The sequence below is a fragment of the Cervus elaphus genome, chromosome 6 (genome assembly GCF_910594005.1).
Source record: "Cervus elaphus chromosome 6, mCerEla1.1, whole genome shotgun sequence".
NCBI lineage: Eukaryota > Metazoa > Chordata > Mammalia > Artiodactyla > Cervidae > Cervus > Cervus elaphus.
The window spans coordinates 3527294-3548731 of NC_057820.1; the positions used below are offsets into that span (position 1 = coordinate 3527294).

Below are 21438 nucleotides of genomic sequence, written 5' to 3' on the forward strand. Positions count from 1 at the left end.
CCCCATGGACTACAGCCTCTGTCCACAGAATTCTCCAGGCAAGAACACTGGAATGGGTTGCCATTCCCTTCTCCAGGAGATCTTCTCAACCCAGGGATTGAACCCGCTGCAGGCAGATTCTTTACTGTCTGAGCCACCAGCATTAAGACCTAAAGCATTTAGAAGAGCGCCTCGCCTGTATGAGCACGTACGTACGGGCAAGCTGCTATAGTTGGTGGTGTTAATCGATTTACAAGCTCCTGCTGACGTCCGTTTGGAAGTCAGGATGACAGAGGATGTTTTCAGGGGCCAGAGCTACAAGCGTCCACCTCCCTTCCTCCTGCCCTCCTTTGTCCATACCTGCAGGGAGACCGGGAAGCACTGTCCTCCCGTGTGCCCTCAGACAGGACACCGTGTGCCAATTATCTGCCACATCCCCTACTGCAAAATAAACTAATAAACATCCCAAACAATCCTTAAATAGTTTATACCAAAGATAATTTTTTAAAAAAATTTGCCTACTCTGGGTCTTGGTTGCAGCGTGCAAGATCTTTTTTTAGTTGTGGCATGTGAACTCTTGACTGTGGCATGTGGGATCTAGTTCCCTGACCAAGGATGGAACCCCAGGCTCCCTGTGTTGGGAGCGTGAAGTCTTAGCCACTGGACCACCAGGGAAGTCCCCAAGGAGAATGTTCAAAGGAAGTTGTCTGCACTGTAGACACCACTGCCCTTTTCTGATGAGAATCTGTGAGAGTTCTAGTGCTGACTTTGGTATAAAGTTCATCCATCCTTTTCTTGCTCTTTCCACCCCCCACTCCCTGCTGGGCAGCACTGTCCTGTTCTTACAGCATCTCCTGATCTCAGGCTGCTTTAGAGGAATATAGTTGAGAAGAGTTTTCACCATGATTTAATGTGCTATGAGAGTATTGTGGTTTTACCAGAGTTCTCAAGGAGAATCACAAATTGGTTTGCTGTATGCTTCAGCTCAGAGAACCCCATCCTGTTTGTCCTTAAGTGAAGGTCTTTCAGGACTTCCTGGTTGGTCCAGTGGTTAAGACTTTATCTTCCAGTGCAATGGCTGTGGGTTCGATCCCTGGTCAGGAAGCTAAGATCCCACATGCCTTTCAGTCAAAAATCCAAACAAGCAACAGAAGCAATATTGTAAGAAATTCATTTGTTGTTGTTCAGTCTCTTTGTGACCCCATGGACTGCAGCACGCCATGCCTCCCTGTCCCTCACCGTCTCCCGGAGTTTGCCCAAGTTGGTGTCCATTGAATCGGTGATGCTATCCAACCATCTCATCCTCTGCCGCCCTCTTCTTGTAATTTTAATGTTTGACTCATCTCTAGGGCCACTCATATGGAATTTGTCTCATGAGTTTACATCCTATTTCATGTGCTCTGTGTAAAAGAAGAGTAGCTGCTCCTGCTACTTACAAGAGATTTTAAAACACCTGTGACAGGAAGTCAAAAGAGATCCTGAGAAAGATATACGACATGTGAAGAGACAGGGAGTTCCGGGAGAAAGATGGAAACTATTTTTTTAATAAAGAAAAATGCTAGAAATGAAAAAAGAATAATTCATTAGATGGGCTTCAAAGCACACTAGACACAGAGGAGGAAAGGACCAGTAAACTTGAGGAGAGGTCAGTCTAAACATCCACCCAAACTGAATACATGGGAGAATGAAGAGAATAGGACAGAGTACCAAAAAATCCATGGGATATTCCAAGTGACCTAACACATACAAAAAGAGAGAAAAATACTTAAGAGATATAGCCACAAACGGTGCAAAACTGTTGAAAGACATCAACCCACAAGAACAACAACAAAGAAGCTCAAACACTGAGAAAGATAAAAACGTATAGAGCTATACCCAGACACATCACCGTCAACTGATAAAAAGCGAAGATTAAACAAATCTTAAAAGAAGTCATAGAAAAAAATGAGACATCACATTCAAAGGTACAATTGATACAAGTGGTGGCTAAGTTCTCACAAAGAGTTAACGTGAAATAAAGACATTTCCAGTCAAAGCTGAAAGGAGTTATTTCAGGAAGGTCTGCTCTATTAGAAATAATTTTATTTTAGTAATTTCTTTAGAGTGAAGGAAAATGATGTCACTACATGGAGGCCCTACTTCAAAAAGAAATAAAGAAAAGGGAGATCCTGGGTGAACACAAAGACTTTTCTTTTTTTCTTTTTTTTTTTTTTTGCTACATTTTTCAACTTTTTATTTTATTTGTCATTTTTTTAAGTCTCTATCGATGTGAACAGCTGACTCATTGGAACAGATGCTGATGCTGGTAAAGACTGAGGGCAAAAGAAGAAGAGGGCTGCTGCTGCTGCTGAGTCACTTCAGTCGTGTCCGACTCTGTGCGACCCCATAGACGGCAGCCCACCAGTCTCCCCCGTCCCTGGGATTCTCCAGGCAAGAACACTGGAGTGGGTTGCTGTGCCCTCCTCCAGGGGATCTTCCCCACCCAGGGACGTGGGCTGCCATTGCCTTCTCCAAGGAGCAGTAGAGACGGAAATAGATGCTATTTCCTGCAGAGAGGGGCGTGTCCCTTCCCCTGTTCGCAGCTCCCAGGGGGCTGCCCCAGTCCCGCCTGCAGTTGAGGCAGATCTGGGCGGGGCTGCGGCTTTACTCCGACTCACTCTGCTACTGCTGTCACATGCTTTCAGGGCTGGATCTGGAATTTTCCATCAGTGTGCTCAGGTTCTAAGCTGTCGTGGGAGCCTGGAGCTCTCTGTGTGCCTCAAACACACGGTGGTTTTCCGGGCCACCTTGTTTCCCCGTTTGGCTTGCTGACGGCCAGCGCTTTGGTTTGCTGGGGCCTTCTCTGTCTGCAGGTGTGTCTCTGGCTCCCCATGCCTTGGGAGAAATCCTTCTGTCCTGGTGTGTCTCTAGCTTTTGCAGGTTGGCTGCCCTGTACTCTGGGAAAGCCCAGGTCTCCCTGGAGGAGGGGATCGTCTTCACTGCTGCTCTGGAGCAGCTGCCTTGCGCTTGGCCAAAGTCCCGTGTGTCTCGGGGCACATCCCTGAACTCAGCTTCTTTGGCCCTAGGCTTCCTGGCTGTTCTTACACCCTCAGTACAGAAGCAAGGGAAGGAAGTGGCGGGTGGGTATAGACTCGTTCCGTCACTGCGTCTCCTTGAGTTTTAAATGGTCTTGCCAGCCTTCATGTGGCTGCTTGAGCTTCCCCGGTGGCTCCGCTGGTAAAGAATCCACCTGCAATGCAGGGGACCTGGATTCAATCCCTGGGCTGGGAAGATCCCCTGGAGGAGGGTATGGCAACCCACTCCAGTATTCTGGCCTGGAGAATCCCATGGACTGTATAGGCCATGGGGTCGCAAAGAGTCAGACATGACTGAGTGACTTTCACTTCACTCCATCATGTGGCTGCTAGAAAATTTCTGGTCCCTCCTCCACCCCTCTGTGATGGGTCCCTTCCTCCTGCTGTTCTGCCGTTTGTGAGGCAGCTGGTGTCACTTCCTTCTTAAGAAGGACTCTCCACTTTTGAGAACTTAGCTCACTTAAGCTTCTTTGTATCCTCAATGCTTTAATGAGTTAAAAAAATGCTACAAATTTTTTAGAAAACATCATCCACACTGTTTTCTCAAGGTGAGAGAGGCGGCCTGTGTGCCTTTCTTTGTGGCAACAAAGGTCAGGAGACCCTGTGCTGCCCTTTTTATTCATCAGTCTTGCTAGAAGTTTATCCATTTTATTAGTTCTTTCAGAAAAACCCCCAGTTTTTCCACTGTTGATTTTTTTCTATGATACTGTTGCTTTCTATTTTATTAAGTTCTCTTCTTTCATTTTGTTTTGGCTTAATTTTCTACAGTTATCCCAGTTTCTTGAATTGTATACTTAGATACTTAATTGTTAGCCTTTTGCATATATATATATATATATATATTTAAAGCTATGCATTTCCCTCTAAGCACAATTTTAGCTACATCCTCTAGTTTGATTTTTTGTGTGTTTTTATCATTTAATTTAAAATATTTTCTAATTTCTGTTGTGAGTCCCCTTTTAAGTGACGGTTTATTTGGGAATATATTGCTGAGTTTCTAAGTATTTAGTGATTTTTTAAAAAAAATTTATCTGATTCTTTTAAATTTCTAGTTTAATTCCACTCTAGTCACAGAACTTTATATGGATTCACAAAGTAGACATCTTGTAAACTTGACTTATTGCCCAACATGTAGTCAGTTTTGGTATAGATTCTATGTCTAGTTGTAAGGGGTGTGTATTATACATTTGCTGGGTGTACTCTTCTATAGATGGTTATTCAACCACAGTCATGAATTGTCATGTGAAGATCGTCTACATCCTTACTAATTTATTTATTTTATCAGTTACTCCAAGGGAGAGATGTGGGAATATCTACTACTTTGATTCAGAATTTATCTATTTGTCTTTATTATTTCCTTTGGTTTTTGCTTAATATTTTTGAGGCTGTGTTCTTTGTTACATACAGAATTTAAATGGTTATATTTACTGGGAGTTAAAACCTGAAATGTCCCTCTTTCAGTGTTTCTTGCTTAAAGAATTACTCTCTGATTAATCTGTAGATTAATAATCTTCCCTAATGGTACCTTTTTGATGAACAGAACTTGTTAAATCTGAAATCCAGAATATCAGGTCTTTACTTCTATTGTTGTCTGTTGTTTATTTGCTAAGTCGTGTCCGACTCTTTGTCCAACTGTAACCTGCCTGACTCCTCTGTCCGTGGGATCTCCCAGGCAAGAATACTGGAGTAGGTTGCCATTTCCTTCTCCAGGGGGACCTTCCCTACCCAGGAATTGAACCCGCATCTCTTGCATCTCCTGCGTTGGCAGGTGGATTCTTTACCACTGAGCCACCTGGGGAATCCTTTTTTTACTGGTATAGTCGGTGCATTTTGCATCCTGCCCCCCAAGTTTTAGCATATTCCAGGTCATCAAGATAGAACCTGTGTTTTCTCCCAGAAGTTTTCTGGAGCTGTCCATTTAGGTCTCTGATTCATACATTTTGGTTCTCATGTACAGGATGAGATGTGGGAGTCAAGATTCATTTTCTTACGTCTGTGTAGTCAGTTGTTTTAGAACCACTGAAACACCAATCTCCACGATTGGAAGTGAGTCGATCGTGCTGTGTGTGAGCCCTTCCCTGGGCTCCGTGTTCTGTCTCCACAGTCTGTTTGAGCATCCACGTGTCAGTGCCACAGTGTCTGGATTGTTGCGTCTTTAGAGACAGCCTTAAAGTCAGCTAGCATGTGGGTTCCAGCATGGTTCTCTGTTTTTCTAAATGATTAAAAACTTTGAAATCATGTTTTTAATGTGTAAAAAGTCAGTGCTGTCATCCTGGTTTTTAATTTCTCCTTGTTAAGGCCACACCTTTGTGCTTGAAACAGATGTTTTTTCCTTAAAAGAACTGTCATACAAGGAACAATGCTTATTAATCTTGATGACAGCCTGTTAGAATGACAGAAGAGTGAATGGAAAGTCTGGAAATCTGGAGTGTATTCTAAGAATGCCTTTAACTCATTATGATATTTTCGGTCATGCAACTTTCCCATTTATCTGTCAAATGGAAGTAATACTGATCAGAATGATCAAAAAGCTAGCATGGAAAAGGTATATAAATGCTCCCTTAGAATTGTAATAAACACTTAAAATATATGATTTATTGGTATCACCTCTTAGGATTCCTTGTGTGAAAAACTCTAAGAACTCTCTAACTTCAATTACTTTATAAAACAAATGCCAAGTTCCCTTATTAATATAAACTCCTATTCGCCCATTTGTCCTAAACCTTTCATCCCAGGCTTTCAGTATTTTGAAAGATGGCTTCAGTGCAGCTATGAAATATCTTTTCACTACGTCACGCACACCCCTCTGTCAGGTATGAGAAGCCCGGGGCCTGTGTTTGGCCAGGACATGACTTGACAGAAACTTCTTCAAGGGTAGCTGCCAAATCTGTTTCTCTCCTTTTGGTCTGCAACTTCCATTACCAACAACGCTTGCCAAAGTTAACTCTGTGTGTGTGTGTACAGATGCTGAAAACATGAGCCATCTTGTAGGGGTCAGTCAGAAGACAAGAGCCAATATTCCCAGAAATGGAGTGGTCAGGTTTCCTACAAAAATGTGCAGAGATTGTGTTTCTGAAGATGAGGGTTCAAGTTAAAAGCAAACAAAAATACCACAGAACATATAACAATTTGTTTTTCTTTTTTTGAAGGATTTGTGATTCTGAATTTGGATCCAATTCCCTTAAATACTTATTGAACTTCTCTCTGAATGTGGCTCTTTCCAAAGAAGTATATTAATATAAAAACCTCCTTTGCAGCTATTAAAAAAAAATAGGTCAATAAACCCTTTATTTAGAACTTCTGAATTAACTCTGCAGGGGCAGTATGGCAGTACATAGTAATCAGAGCAGAAAGTTCCACGAAGATACAACCTGAAAGAATCCGACCGTTTGATGAAAGCTGTGGAAAGACTGGCTTCTGCTCGTGGATCTTTTCCGCGGGGTCTTTCTCTGTACCTGGGAGGACAGTGATGAATAATTGCTGTTATTAAATCCACGATGCTGAGAGGCCACGGATAATCCCACGGAGCCCCAGGTGTGCCAGCTCTCCTCTGGTCTACCAAACCCTCCTCCGTCTATTCCCTCCGCGGGGACGATTTTAAGTTCAGGAAGGTGGCAACTGACGGGAGGAGAAGAGGTACAGTTGATCTGTGTACAGATTTGTAAGCCTGCAGATTCCGGGGCTGGCTTCATCAGGAAAGGCTCAGTAACCACCCCTGGCTTCAGGGGTCCAGAGAGCCCTCGGTTCCTCAAACCTCTGTTTGATGGAGACACAGGACTGGTACGGGACAGGGGTGAGCGGAGGGGACAGCCCAGGGGCCGGGAGAGGGTGGGAGGGAGTCAGTGAGGCTGGGGTGCTGGCGATGCAGGCATGGCTTCTAGTTGATGCGCTCTCTCTTTCTGTTTTTTAAAAAGCTTCCCAGCTCCCTGAGGATTTTAGGAATCTGCCTGGAGGACCGGGAAAACTCATGAGGCTTTACTTGTCTCCTGTGATGGTCTAGTCTCTTGCCTTCCGTTTTTCATTCACACCTTTTTTTTTTTTTTCTCGTAGAGAATTTCAAGTCCAGTTTATGTCTTCATTCCCTTCTCTTTTTTTCCTCTCATCAAACTCTTTTTTCAGTTGCTGTTACACGCTAGGCATTAGGAAAACCAGCCTGAGCAAGGCGAAGCCCCTTCTTTGAAAATGAGCCCAGCTTTAATAGAGGAAGCAGGTTTAATAGACCGGCAGGTTCAGGATGCCCGTGACCGGGTCCTGAATGCAGCACGTGGCCGCCCGTGCCCGTGGAGGGACAGCTGCACCGTGTCCCACGCAGGAGGGTCCAAATGGGCTTCCTGGTCACCAGGGACCTGGGCTGCCCCAGAAGGATGAGTCCTGTTCAGCCAAGAGGGGAGCACACCTCCGCTGGGAGACCCCTGAGGTCTAACTGGAGCTGTGGAGATCTTCCACCTTTGGGAAAAGAAAAAAAGAAAAAAGGAGAAAGAAAAAAAGACAGCTGTGTTTTGCATAAAAGCTTTTGCCAGAGATGGATTTCTGCAGGTTATGTTTTGTGGGATTTAGCCTTTTAGTGTGAAGTGAGAGCCTTGAGACCCTCAGGGCGTGTGTAAGACCCTCAGGGCGTGTGTACAAATGGACACGCGTTCACGTCTGTACCAGTCAGATGGAGGAAGAGTGCACGCCGGCTGCGTCGCTGAGCTGTTGTGGTGGCCGTCGCTTTGCACACGTTCTCGGTCGGGGGGTGAGCTCACAGGGTGACGCTGCCGTGCATCTGGAGCCCACTGGGGGTGGGGGATGGGCTGGGATTCAGCCCTAGCTGCTGTTGGACACAGGAGCCCAGGAGTTTCCCTTTGCTGCGGTGATGTCAGCACTGGTGACCGCAGTCACGTCAGTGTGTATGAACACACGTGCAGGCGCCGGCTGAGCACCCAGGTCACATTTTCTCTTAATCCAACCATAAGGACAAGACAGGTCGTCTTTCTCCAGAGGAAAGAAAAAGTGTCATCCTTAGATCAAGAGAGCTTGTTCCTTGTCAGCTGAAGGCGTGATAAGCACAAGGAGGTCGGGGACTAAAGACTCGATGCAAAGACAGTAGCGAAATTAGCATGGAACAGCCAAACTGAGGGAACCTTCCCGCCGGAAGTTCAAGAGGGGCAGGTCATCCTTGGTGCACCTTCGCTGGTTTTCACACGTGAGACTCCACAAGGAAGCAACGGTGGCGAGCTCTCTGGGTTTCTTCCCTTTCTTTTTTCCTGTTTCAGTCTCCGGTGTGGATTTCACTCCCGTTGCTTTTTCATAAAGCAGCTGAGCGGCGGGATGACTGGAGATGCCGTCCCGGCCTCCCTCAGCTCCTGGCTCCGGTCCCAACCCCAGAGCAAGTCAAGGGAATCTGAGTGTGTCTGCTGGGATCCTGTTGCAGAGTTCCTATACAGATAGCTGGGAGTCTGGCATTGCTGTTTTTCTTTTTCTTTTTTGCTCAGAAGCCACTTGGGTTGAACTCAGATTGCATCTTAGTTCCAAAAGGAGTAGAAGACATTTTGAAAGCTTTGCCTGCTAGCTCCTCATTCACAGGAGTGTAAGTTGCACCAGGCCGGGAGCTTGTCTATCCTGTTTCTTGCGTGTCCTCGGTGACCAGAGCACCTTGCAGGAGCTCTGGGGGTTGGCTGCAGGGGGGCTGTGGTCGGCAGTAGGTGCCACACGGTGGTCCTCGCTCCTGAGGGTTTCAGCTGGGAACCCTTCCTGAGCTCTCAGCGAGAACGGGACGGGTGCCGGCAGTGATGACGGCGGTGGTGACCGCAGCCGCCGAGTCTTCCTTGTATTGGTACACGCGCGGGTGCTGGCTGAGGCATTTTGCATACAGGGTCATGTTTTCTCTTAATTCAACTGCAAATACAAGACAGGTCGTCCTGACACGCCTTCCTTTGCTCGTGAGGACCCTGAGGTCAGAGAGGGTGCGACTCAGCCCCTCTGATGTGCTGGCCTCGCAGATGGGTCAGCAGGCGCCTTCTCAGACTCTTAGTGCATCTTCCCTGCTTCTCCAGACCCCAGGCCCCTCCTGTCTCCGCAGAGCCCCTCCCAGGGGTCCCCTGCAGCCATGCCCGCCCCCTAGTCTCTCCGCCCCTCTTACAGACACTCCTCCTCCAGGCAGCCTCTGCTGGGCTGTCCCTCTCAGCTCCCTCCCTCCCTCCTTCTCCCTGCTCCTGGGAAGTGTGCTCTGCTGGTTGGCGTCCGGCTTCCGTGTCCACTGCAGCTGGGCTCTTGTAGCCGCTCCCCTCCTTCGGTTCCATCCCGTGTCCTGACCGTGTATCTTCCCTGAATCTCCGCCCTGCTTTGTCTCCCCACCCCAGACGTACCCCCTCTAGAGCCGTGAGCATCAGCCTTGGCAGTGGCTCCCAGGTTCCCGCTGCTCTCCTGGCCCGTCTGCCCACACGGCTCTCTGGGTTTTCCATAAACTCTTCATGTCCACCCTTCATGCCTCGTTCCCGCTGCCTGTAGCCCTTTCCACCGGTTCTTCCCGTGGCCACGTCCTCCGGCCTTTTAGCTGAGCTCACAGCTCACATGTCATCCCAAGAAGGCCTCCCTTGATCTAAATCAGCCACCCCTTCCCGTTAAAGACCCTCTTCTATTCTTTGTAGCGCTGGCGACTGTCTGACATCACCTTCATTTCTTGGGCGATACTCGTTGTTTACCATGATATCTAACTTTTACTGGACTGGAAGCCCCATGAGGGCAGGACTCTCACGCACATCATTCCCTTCTGTATCCCAGAACCTCTGTTGTTTTCAGGACGGTCTAGACATTTGGTGAATGATGAGTGAATGCGTGGGGCTTCCCTGGTGACTCAGTCGATAAAGAGTCTGCCTGCAAATGCAGGAGACCTGGGTTTGATCCACGGGTAGGGAAGATCCAAAGGAGAAGGAAACCACAACCCACTCTAGTATTCTTGCCTGGAGAATCTCCGTGGACAGAATGAATGAGTGAGAGAATAAACAAAAGAATGCCTGGCCTCCCGAGGCTTAACTCCAGACCGCTGTGACCCTTGGGTTTTCCCGCCGCGCCTCTTGCCTCTGCTTCGACCCTCGTGTGAGCATCTCTGCCATTCTGCCCTTGCCACAGGTGGTCAGAGAGATCTACAGCGGCTGCAGTGGGCCCGCCGAGCAGGAGTGCCCTCCCCCATCGAGCTCCCCGGTGCACAAGGTGGAACTGGAGAAGGTAAGGGGCGTGTTTCTTTCTAGGAATTAACCTTGCGGCTGCTTTAGGCCTTTCTGGAAGTTTTAACAGCACCTCTGAGAATATCAGCATTTCTAGTTGAAAAATAAAAAGGAAAAAGAAAAGAAAAAAATACGATGCACCCCTGTTGCCTCTCTGCCTGCCCGGTAGGAAGCACGGCTCAGCTGTTTCACCAACTGCGTGGTTTTTATTCTTTCCAGCTGTAGATGCAGGAAAGGGGTGTGAAGGTGTCACAGGGTTTAAGGTGTTCAAGGCCACCGGCTCTAACACGGCAGGCAGCTCTGTATTCCAGTTCTTCTGGAATACGGTAGGTGCTTCCCGAGTGTTCCTTCCCAGAGGTTTATTCCCCGCAGACAGGTTACAACCCACCAAGCCTGAAGTCTCTCCCCAGTGGTGTTCTGACAACATCCCCACCACCCACAATCCCAGCTCTTCCTCTCAGCCCACACGGTGCGAAGGAAACCAGAAGTCAACCCACAGACTGGGATAAGACCGGTGCAAAAGACATCTGAGAGAGGACTTGCATTCAGAACAGATAAAGTCTCAGAAGTCAGTATGAACCAAAAATCCAATAAGAATACAGATAAAGGTTTTAGTAGATGTTTCCCTAAGGATGATGACTCTTCAGAGTCCCCTGGACAGCAAGGAGACCTAACCAGTCAGTCCTAAAGGAAATCAACCCCGAATATTCATTGGAAGGAATGATGCTGAAGCTGAAGCTCTAGTACTGTGATCACCTGATGGCCACAGTTTGCCCGTATGTGCAAAGATCCCGGTTCCGTGGAGAGCCCCAGCTTCCTGCCCCGTGGTGTTCTGTCCGTGGCCTGTCTCCCAGGAGCGTCCTGAGTCCTCCCTGTTGACCCCTGCCCCACCCGTGGACAGTTCCTTTCCGCCTACTCTTGTAGTCAGGGCTCTCTAGAGAAATAGAACCCAAGAGCCTGTGTGTGTGTGTATGTACACATATTTTATATGTATTATAAAATATAATTTAAATATAAAATAAAATAAAATTCTCCACGCAGATGAGAGACTCCCTGTGAGCCACTGGCTCAGATGATTATGGACCCAGGTCAGGATGGTGTGGCTTGGTGTGGGGAATATTTATGTACTCCTAGTATTTTTTCAAAATAATTTGCAAGAAAAAGTGATGTAGCATGTGTTACTGTAAGCTCAGTAAGTTTTTCCTTTGTTCTTTTGAAGTTTTTAAAGCTTTTGTGGCAAACCAACCAGATTAGTCTGTGTTATAGCTGAGCCCTAACCATCTCCAGATTATTGGAACGTGGCCCACGTTTTCTTTCGTTTTTGAGATAACATTTGACTGATCCATGATACATCACTTGGTCAGTGTGGCCATGGTACGGTAACTTAATCTTTTTATCCTCACAGAAACTGTCTTCAGAGAGACCAAGTTCAGATGGTGAGGGTGTTGCAGAAAATGGAATTGCTATGTGTAATGGAAAAGAACAAGGTGAGTTCTGCTGATGCCAAAAATATATAAACCAAAAAAAAGAGAAAAAAAAACCCCAACTCCAAAACAGAAACGACATCCAGGTCTGTAAATCCTCATTATGTAAAAATGTCCTCAGTGATTTAGTTACGCAAGTGTCATCGCCCTGTGTTACACAGACGGAACCCAGAGGGCTCCCTTTGGTTAGCACTCTCTCTCCAGGTCTTCATTTTAATGCCGCCAAGCCTTGGTCTAGGCTTTCTCCTTTTGTCTGGGTATGTTCCCTGCATGGATTTATTGTATTTTATTTTTTTGTGGAGTTGGGGGGTGGGCGCTGTGCCTCCTGGCTTATGGGCTCTTAGTTCCCTTCTGAACCAAGATTGAGCCTGGGCCCTGGCAGTGAAAGCTCCCAAGTTCTAACCGTGGGGCAGCCAGGGAGCTCCTTGGTCCTCCTGTTCTACTGTACGGCTCACAGCAGGTTACTTCCTCACCTGATTTATCGCTGGGACAGATGTGCCTCGGGGGCGGGATGCCAGCATCTCGCTGGGAGACGTGATTGGGGGAGGGGGGGAACCTCATGTAAGTGGAATAGTCTAGTGTTTGTCCTTTTGGGATTGACTAATTTCTCGTGGCATGACGTCTTCAGGGTTCATCCCCGTTGTGGCAGGTGCCAGACTCCCTTCCTTGTTAAGGTTGGATAGCCTTCCCTTATGTGGGTGGATCACGTTTCCTTCTCCATTCATTCACCAGTGGACATTTGGGTGGCTTCCACCTTTTGGCTGTTGTCAGTAATGCTGCTGTGGGCATGGGGGTACAAATACTGATTTTGTTTTTCCCCTAAAGTCAACTCTATAAAGGTGTAAATTACACATTGTCATATTCAGCCTTTTTGGCATATGACAGACACATACATGTAACCTGCATTGCAGTCAAGATGTAGGACATCGCTCTCACCCCAGGAGGTTCCCAGGCGACCACTGACGTGTTTGCTGCCCTGAAAGTGGAATCACACGGGTGCAGCCTCCTGGGTCTGGCCTCTCACTCCGTGTATTGAGATTGAGGCGGAGTCAGTCGTCCGTTTTTTTCTAGGCTGAGAGGATTCCAGCATGGACGGACCAGTTAGGTACCCACTTCCTGACTGGAGAATAGCTGGCGTGTTTCCGGGTTTGAGTGGTTCATGAGTGAGGCTGTCGCAGACGTCCACAGCAGGCTTTTGTGTGAGCATGTGGCGTCTTCGTTTCTCCAGGCTGATACCTCGGGCTGCGGCTCTGCGGCCACTGGTACTCACGCCTCCTCGCCAGCCTTCCATTGTCATCTTTGTTTCATCTTGTTCTTTTTTATTTTGGCCATTTTAATAAGTGCACAGTGCTGTGTAATTGTGCCTTTCAAATGCATTTTCCTGTGACCAACAGTGCTGAGCATTTTTTTTCTTGTGATTTTTTTTGCCAGACATGTATCATCCTTTGTTGTTGCTGTTCAGTCACTCAGTCGTGTCCACGTCTTTGCAACCCCATGGACGGCAGCACGCCAGGCTTCCCTGTATCACTCTGCATCACTCTGTATTCCTCTGTATCACTCAGAGTTGGCTCACACTCATGTCCATTGAGTCGGTGATGTCACCCAACCTTCTCATCCTCTGTCGTCCCCTTCTCCTCCTGCCCTCAGTCTCTCCCAGGGGCACCAGGGTCTCTTCCAGTGAGTTGGCTCTTCACATCAGGTGGCCGTAGTACTAGAGCTTCGGCTTCAGCATCAGTCCTTCCAATGAGTGCTCAGGGTTGATTTTCTTTAGGACTGACTCCTTGCTGTCCAAGGGACTCTGAAGAGTCATCATCCTTAGGGAAACATCTACTAAAACCTTTATCTGTATTCTAATTGGAATTTTGGTTCTTACTGACTGCTGAGAATTCTTTATCTGTTCTGAATGCAAGTCCTCTGTCAGATGTCTTTTGCACACGTCTTACCCCAGTCTGTGGGTTGACTTCTGGTTTCCTTTGCACCGTGTGGGCTGAGAGGAAGAGCTGATTTGTGGGTGGGGGGAATGTTTCCCCTGTGCACGGCAGGCTGCATCTCTGCTCCCCAGGTGAGCGGTTCTGCCCGCCCGGCTCGGCTCACCACCCTCTGTCACTGTGGCAGGGCACTGGTGCACAGACGTCTACTGGCTCAGAAAGGGAGTCACCGTAAACGGAAGAGCAGTCCACACCATGAAGAATCTTGGAGCCCAGGTCGTCTGGGCTGTTTTGATATGTCACAGTTTACCCCAAAGGGTCATGATCTCTGCCTCGGCCCACGAGATTTTCTAACTCTGTTGTTTCTGTGTGTAATTTTAGTTCTTTCCATCGGAAGTTATTCGGTGGAGGGTATCATCTCTGTCTTCACAGGGCACATTATGTGTCATCAGAGCCAGGAAAGCTATCTTTAAGTCCTGCCCCAAAATAGGACAACGTGCAATCTCAGGGCTCCTGTTCAGACGCCAGGGCTCAGCGGTCGCTGCTGTGGCTGCTCTCTTTCCTTGTTTGCCGCTCCCTCTCCTGGTGTCCCTGCATGAAAGTGGGTTCTGCAGAATGACATCGTCTGTCTGGACCTACGGGTCAGTGTCTGTGTCTGCATCTGACGGCCTCGTTCCCTTTTAACAGGGCCAGCCTTCTCTGCTCTGTCAAGGTGACCTTGGTTCAGACTCTTCTGCCTGGCATGGAACTTTGCATATAGTTAGACCCCCAGTGGATAGCCACTGAAGGAAGCTAATAGCTTAAGTACATCCTGACCCGCTCCCCGAGCTTTTATCCTTGCTGCACACTCTTGGCCAATTTGTACTTGAGAAATTCCAATAAAGCCCCTTTGATCCCAGCCATGTCTCAGCTCAGACAGATTTCTCTGCTGGCTGCATGGAGGAAATCCCGAACTCCTGCAGCTTCCCTGGAATGTTAAACTCTTAACTGAACACAGAAACGAGCCAGACTCTGTGACCAGAGCCACAGGGAATGACTCTAAACTCAGGCATCTTCTTTCCAGGCGTCAGGCCCCAGCATGTAATGAACCAGTGCGGTGTGATTTGGGGTAAATTAGAAGAGTTGCTACTGATACTGCAGCTGACGTGAGAAGAGAATTGAGTCCCTGGGGCTGATCTGTGTGGGAGCGACGGTTGTCCCTAACTAGCCCTGCACACGTTTACTGTTTAATCACGGGCTAACGAGGCTATTGGTGGACTTAGCAAGTGCTAAGTCGCTTCAGTCGTGTCTGACTCCCTGCGACCCCCATGGACTGTCGCCCGCCAGGCTCTTCTGTCCATGGAATTCTCAGGCAAGGAATACTGGCGAGGATTGCCATGCCCTCCTTAGGGTATCTTCCCAACCCAAGAATCGAACCCACATCTCTTAGGTCTCCTGCACTGGGAGATGTGTTCTTTACCACTAGCACCACCTGGGAAGCCCCCAGGTGGCATTAGTGGTAAAGCAAGTGAATAGTCTGATGGTATTAGCTCCATGTCCCCATTCCTCCCACCCGACTAAATGTCAAAACACCTAGACTCTCACTTGTATAGGGTGACAGAAAACTGCCTGGGTTTATGACATTTATGGCTCACTGCCCCCTCCCTGCACCCTCCCCACCTTCACAGTGACGCTGTCTGGACTCTGTCTCTCCTCCACAGGGTCAGTGAGTTGAGAGTTCCGAGTTTTTAGGTTTTTCTTCATAACTCTACTGTATGAATACCAACCACATATTCTTGTTCTATCGACATATTCTCCCGTTCCTACAGCTTTGGCTTTTTCTTCCAAGGATGGCCTCCCTTCTTCTTTGGCAAAAACAAACAAACAAACAAACAAAAAATCAATCCACGGGCATTCAAAGAATTAAACGTCCTTGTTAATGTCTTTTTTTTGTAGTCAGAGTCCAGCAAGAGCGTTCCCAACAGTAGCAAGTCCTCATCAGATTGGAAGTCAGTCTGATGACTCAGCTTTCTCACGCATCACCTAGCAGGGAATGACTGATTCACACTCCCAGACTTTGCAGAAGGTGCCTTCTGAGCATGGAGTGCCTTCACTGAAAGGACCTTATCAAAGCTTAGCTTGAGTGGGACTCTGGTCAAAGGTTGGCTTGATGCTCTTGAGAAACCACAAAGAAGGGTCACCCATTGCCGCTTTCAGTTTGGGTTTGCTTGAACTGAAATCAGTGGTACGGGCATTCCAACCAGGGATTCCATGTCTGACGGCTGGGGAGGGGCTGTGCCTTCAGACCGGGAGATAGAAGCAGGTTCCTGGTGCTTTATTTTATAGGGGATTGTGTGCGGTGGGAGAGTGTAAAGAGGGATCGGAGTGATTGCTCCGTGTTCTGTGTTTCTAACATGATCTGGTACATGTGAGATAGCACAGATGTGCTTGTCTTAGCTCAGGCTGCCTGCCGTAAAGAGATGCCACAGACCGTGCGGCTTTAACAACAGAGATGCATCTCTTACAGTCCCGGAGGCTGGACGCCCAGGATCCAGGGCCCTCGGTGCTGGCTGCCAGCCACGGCCCCCTTGCTGGCTTGCAGATGGCCATCCCCTCACTGGGTCCTCAAGTGGCCTTGCCCCCTGGCCCCTGAGGACACCAATCCTGTCGGGCCAGGGCCCCACCCTTAAACCTCACCTAACCGTGCTTCCTGAGGGGCCCGTCTCCAAATACAGCTGCACGGAGGTTAGGGTTCCCCATGTGTGAGACTTGGGGAGACGCAGGCATTGTCCATCGTGCCTTCACCCTCTAGTGAGGCTTCTTGCTTAACTGCACTGTAACGCCTCCCGCTGACTGTCCTTTCTTCCTGGAGAGGAAATCAGGGTTCCACAGGGACTGATCTCAGGGACCTCCCTGAGTCAGGGGCGGGCAGCGGGGAGAAGGGACGCGGAGCCCAGAGGAGGCTGGGCCGGGCCGTTCCGCACGTGGGACGGGTGGCAGAGTGGAACCTAGAAGAGGGGGGCGCCTCTCTGCCCCACTGTGAGCGGCCGGCGTGGGGGAAAGAAGTAGTGAGTGCCTCTGCTTTTAGAGGGAGGGTGCAGTAATCAGGCTGACGGTCTATGATCTCACATCCCCGAGTCCTCTTTCTCTGCTGACCCTGTGTGACTATGTGCGCTGTCTCTGTGGGCAGAGGGCCGCTGAAGGAATTCTTGACTTTCGTTGCCTTTTCAAAGGGTCTGTGCCGCCCTCTGGGTTACACATGGCGAGATGAGGGGTCCTCCTGGGGAGGACTAGGAAGGGGCTATTGGGAGGGGTCTTGGGAGTCAGTGATGGCATCTGGCCTTGATGCTCTGGGGCCCTCCCAGCCCATCCACACCAATCGAGGCTGTACCTGACCCGCCTGGAGGCTCGGTGTCCTGCGAGGCCCTTGGCTCCAGGGTCAGACCCGGGACAGCCCCGGTGACGGCTCACTCCCCAGAGGCGCTGTTGGTCCTGGAGAATCCTCTGTGTCCACCCCGGTCTGCGCCTGGTCCCCACCCTGTGATTCTGTCGGAGGTTGTGGACCAAGCCCGCAGGGGCTGGAGAGAGCAGATGGCCGGCACAGGTCAGGCACGGGAGCAGAGCTGGCGGCCGGCGCTCAGTCTGCCAGGGGCCTGGGGTTGTGGTCAGCCAGACATGTTGGTCCTCACGCACGGCCCCCACCCGCCATCACTTACCAAACTGTGGGTTCAGAGTGGCTAGATCTTTCAGTTTTCCAGGGGAAGCCAGAAGTCATCTTTGTGCAAAACAGTCAAGAGTTTCACACGTACGATTGAGCCCCGCCGGCCAGACAGAACCCACGGGACTGGGACTGGGATGCGAGCCTGACAGGTCGGCGAGGGGCTGGCTGAGGCTCCCCGAGGACTGCCCCCTCCACCTGCCGGACCGCGCCCCGTGCCGTCCCGGATGCGGGCGCCCAGCCTGCTTTCTGTTCCTTCCCGCGTCACAGGCTCTGCGAGAGCTGACGCTGTTCCTGCCCGGGTGGCTCTGCCCCGGGTTTCTGCGCTGACGCTGCCTTGTGTTCAGCTGCTGTGCTTCCTAACCGCGCGGTCCCTCTGCCACGGAACCCCGCCTCAGGTCTGCAGAGGCCTTGCCGTCAGGCAGCCTCCCCCAGGGGTGCGTGTGGGGGTGTGCACGTGTGTGTGAGTGCATGTGCGTGTTCAGCCCGCTCTAGAATGCAGGCTTCCTGGGGGCTCTGTTTGTGCTGTGTTCTCTAGACTCCAGACCCATCGCAGACACAACGCAGGTGCTTGATGCGTAAAAATTCAGGGAGAGAAAGTTGGCCACGACACATGCTTTATTTTGATGTTTTTTTTCCCCCCATTAAAGTATACCGTTGAAACATGCCTTTTTGTCATCATCTTTTTTCTTCACAGTTAAGAGGAAAAAAAGTTCCAAATCAGAGGCCAAGGGAACCGTGTCTAAAGTCACTGGGAAAAAAATCACCAAGATCATCGGTTTGGGAAAGAAAAAGCCATCGACGGATGAGCAGACCTCCTCGGCAGAGGAAGACGTGCCGACATGTGGTGAGACGGGGGCGTGGGGCTGTATTACCGGATCCGTCCCTTCCCTGAGCACGGAGACCCTCTGTGGGTGACTTCTGTATTGCGTTTGTCGGAGTCTCATTGATCGGGATTGTGATCAGTTAAGCTGGGGGAACAGATTACACTTTTACTGCGTTTTTTTAAATTATTATTATTTTTTTTTACTGCTTATTAATGAAGCCCTTGCAAGGGTTTGAGATGATCTCTGAGGTTCTCTCAAGGTGAAAAACAGAGTCTCTGTTTGACCCCACGAGGTTCTCCCAAATTCCTTTTAAGCGACTTTAGAGGGAAACGTGTACGTGTAGGGTCAGTCAGCGAAGGCGTGCCAGGTATGTAAGAACGTTTACACAATCCCCAGCAGCTCCCCACTTGGCCTGAAGTCCTGCAACTCAGCTTTTAAGGAACGCTCTGCGCCTCAGACTCAGTCAGGCTGGCTGACCCCCCGCCTCCCCTCACTGGTCTTGGTCCAGTAAGAGGTCTCTGGGCAGCCCTTGTTGTCGAGGCTGGGGAAGCACCAGGGAGGTGGTGGTGATGGCCAAGACGCCCCTGCTGCCCCTACTTGACTGGGCCAGGGCACGGGAGAGGCATCTGCAGAGAAAAACACGTCCAGTCTAGTGGCAGAAGGTCGACCTGAAGCAAGGAGTCACGGAGATGAGTGTGTGACGACTGACTTGTGGTCACAAACCTGGGGGGAAATCCAGGTCGGCCACGGGAGGGTCTGTCAGGGACGTGGCCTAGATGGGACAATGTTGGGGACCACCTCCCTGCAGAAGTGAGACTGTGCGTGCTCGGCGTTTCCTAGGCAACCACACTTCTGAGAGTCGGGTGACTCTTTCAAGGAGAAAATCTTTAGAGGCTGAAAGATGGACATTCACTCTTTAAGAAAATGTAAAGTGAGTCATGCCTTTCCCGTGGACCACGGCTCACGGGCCGCTGTCCGTCTGCGCCACTGCTGTGACGCCTGATTGCGTGCTCCCTGTTCCACCTCTCTCTCTCTCCCCTTCTGGCCGAGCCCCTCTTCTGTTCAGGTATCGGGTTATTTGGAGATGCCAGGAGAGAATCAGCTTTTAGATACCGCCCGTTGGTGCCTAAGTTGGGCCCCACACACACAAAGATGAGTTTATTCGGCCGATATCCCATCCCGGGGCGTGGCTTGTGCTGAGAGGGTGGTGTGAGCTCGGAGCCGTGTTGTTCAGGAGGAGGGGTCAGTCGTAGAGTGCGGGGCAGGTAGACTTGGGGTGGGGGTGCCCCCCGAGGGGAGGGCAGGGTGGGTTCACAGCTCCCCGTGGCTTTCACAGGCATGATCCTGAGAAGTCGTGATACACAGGAACCCCCTGGGTCGCTGTGCAGAAGCGCGTTTGGAGCGGAAGCCAGCGGGCAGGCAGTGGTGGGGCCTCGCGGGGTGGCGGCGTCATCTCGGGGAGGCCCCTGTGAAGCGGCCGCTGGTGGGTTGAGCTGGGAGGGGAGGTGGTGACCCCAAAAGGAGACCAGGGGTCTGGGAGTGCCGTGCACACAGTGGTCCTGAACTTGCCCCTGGTCAGAAGTTGGGTCACAGAAGCGAGCGCACTCTTCCATGTTTTTTCGGCGGAGAGCAGCCACCCTGCAGAAGCTGAGCCAGCGGGCAGAGCTCTTGCGGGAGGACGTGGGGAGGGGGCATTGCTGATGCCAGGCCCGTGGCCTCTGCCTTCCTGGAGCAGCTCAAAGCCCCGGCGGCTGGGCTGGTGTCCTATTCCTTTCTGCCTGGAGCAGAGTTCCGGGTTAAGGTGGAAAGCGGGAATTCTCCAATGAAAGGGGATTACTATTTTAGCTTTTTTTGTTGTTCTCAAAACTGCTCTAGGTCAGTGGAGGAAAGAGAGGTTCTTTCATGAGAAACGTTCGTATGGAAGGCGACTTGGCCACTTGTGGTCCAGGCCGCTCGCTGTGCTGAGGACCCTGAGCTCAGGAATGCTGGGGGAGCTGGGGGCAGGACAGGGCTGGCCCACGGGCCTGTCTTGCAGCCCAGGTCTGCCCCGCCCCCTCCTGTTCCTCCCAGGGCTTGCCACCTTCGTGAGTTTTGTAAGCAGCTGGTGGGCACGTGCTGGATGGTGCAGTCGCATTGAGGCAGAGTCGTGGGGAGGCTGTAGCTCCGTGTGGGTTTCCACCAGGCTCTGAGTGGACACCTTTCACCGCTACTAAGGGAGCACCCTCTGTCCACATGGTCTTAAAATGATCATCCAGTTCTTGGCTGGGCTAGGGCCAGGGAGAGGACTCTGCAGAGAAACCCAGGGGGAGAGTGACTGTGTTCCGTTATGTCAGGACAGCTGCAAGGTGTCAGGCAGGAGAAGCCGCTGGATGAAGGCCCCCCGCCCATCCTGCCCGTGGAGACTCTGCAGCCGCTGTCCTTGCCGGAAGGAAGGGTGGGGCCGCTCCAGGGACAGGGGACACTCCCGGGGAGGGGATGACAGGGAGCTGAATTGAGATCTCCTTCCTCCTGGGGGGCACTGCACGTCCCCTGGGCCTCCGGGTGCACCAGAGAAATGCCCGCGGGTAGGAGAGGATTCTCTGCAGGTCCACACAGCCTGGCTGGCCGCGCTCCCCGCAACCCGGCTCTGCCCAACCCGCCCAGCTCTCACCTCCCCCTCAGTCAGTGGGTGCTATGCCAGCATCAGCCAGGTCTGCTCTACAAACAGTCGCTTAGCCGAGCGGGTCCAAGACTTGCACGTGGCCCCCTGAGCAAAGACTGCCGTGTCCTTTGTTCGCCTGTCCTCAGCGCTCGGGTTCCAGAGTCGTCACTGTGTAAACTCAGCTGTAGTTCCCCGGAGATGTGCATTTCACGTTTTTCTTTCTTCCCCACCCCGTTTCTGTTTGGGCCAGCCCCCAAGCCTCTCAGCTGTCCAGCGTCTCCTCCTCTGGACCCTGCAGGCCACCCGGTGGGGGTTTTGAAACCTTGGACTAATTGTGTCATCCTGTGCTGAGTCAGCTGAGGGCCTCTGACAATCTCGTCTCAGTTGGATTTTCCTGCTTTTCCCTCTAAGTTCCTAGATGGAGATGCAGGTTGAATTCACCAACCCCCCCCCCACCCCAGTTTTGTCCCAGCGCTGAGCACAGAGCCTGGGATACCGCAGCTCAGTAAGCCCTTGCTGACTGAATGGTTACCGTAAGCAAACTGCAGCTTCTCTGAGCCTCAGGTTCCCCACCTGTGAAATGGGCTCATACTTAAAATTACT

General features: G+C 50.5%; 1 protein-coding gene across 2 annotated transcripts in view; it reads left to right on the top strand.

The window, feature by feature from the left end:
- AFAP1 (actin filament associated protein 1) overlaps positions 1-21438 on the top strand; it is a 148774-nt gene that overhangs the window by 87704 nt on the left and 39632 nt on the right. For both annotated transcript variants that reach the window (XM_043906093.1, XM_043906092.1), the window contains exons 7-9: positions 10164-10259; positions 11664-11745; positions 18065-18214. In XM_043906093.1, the coding sequence (XP_043762028.1) occupies positions 10164-10259; positions 11664-11745; positions 18065-18214 (328 nt within the window). The remainder of the gene's footprint in view (positions 1-10163; positions 10260-11663; positions 11746-18064; positions 18215-21438) is intronic.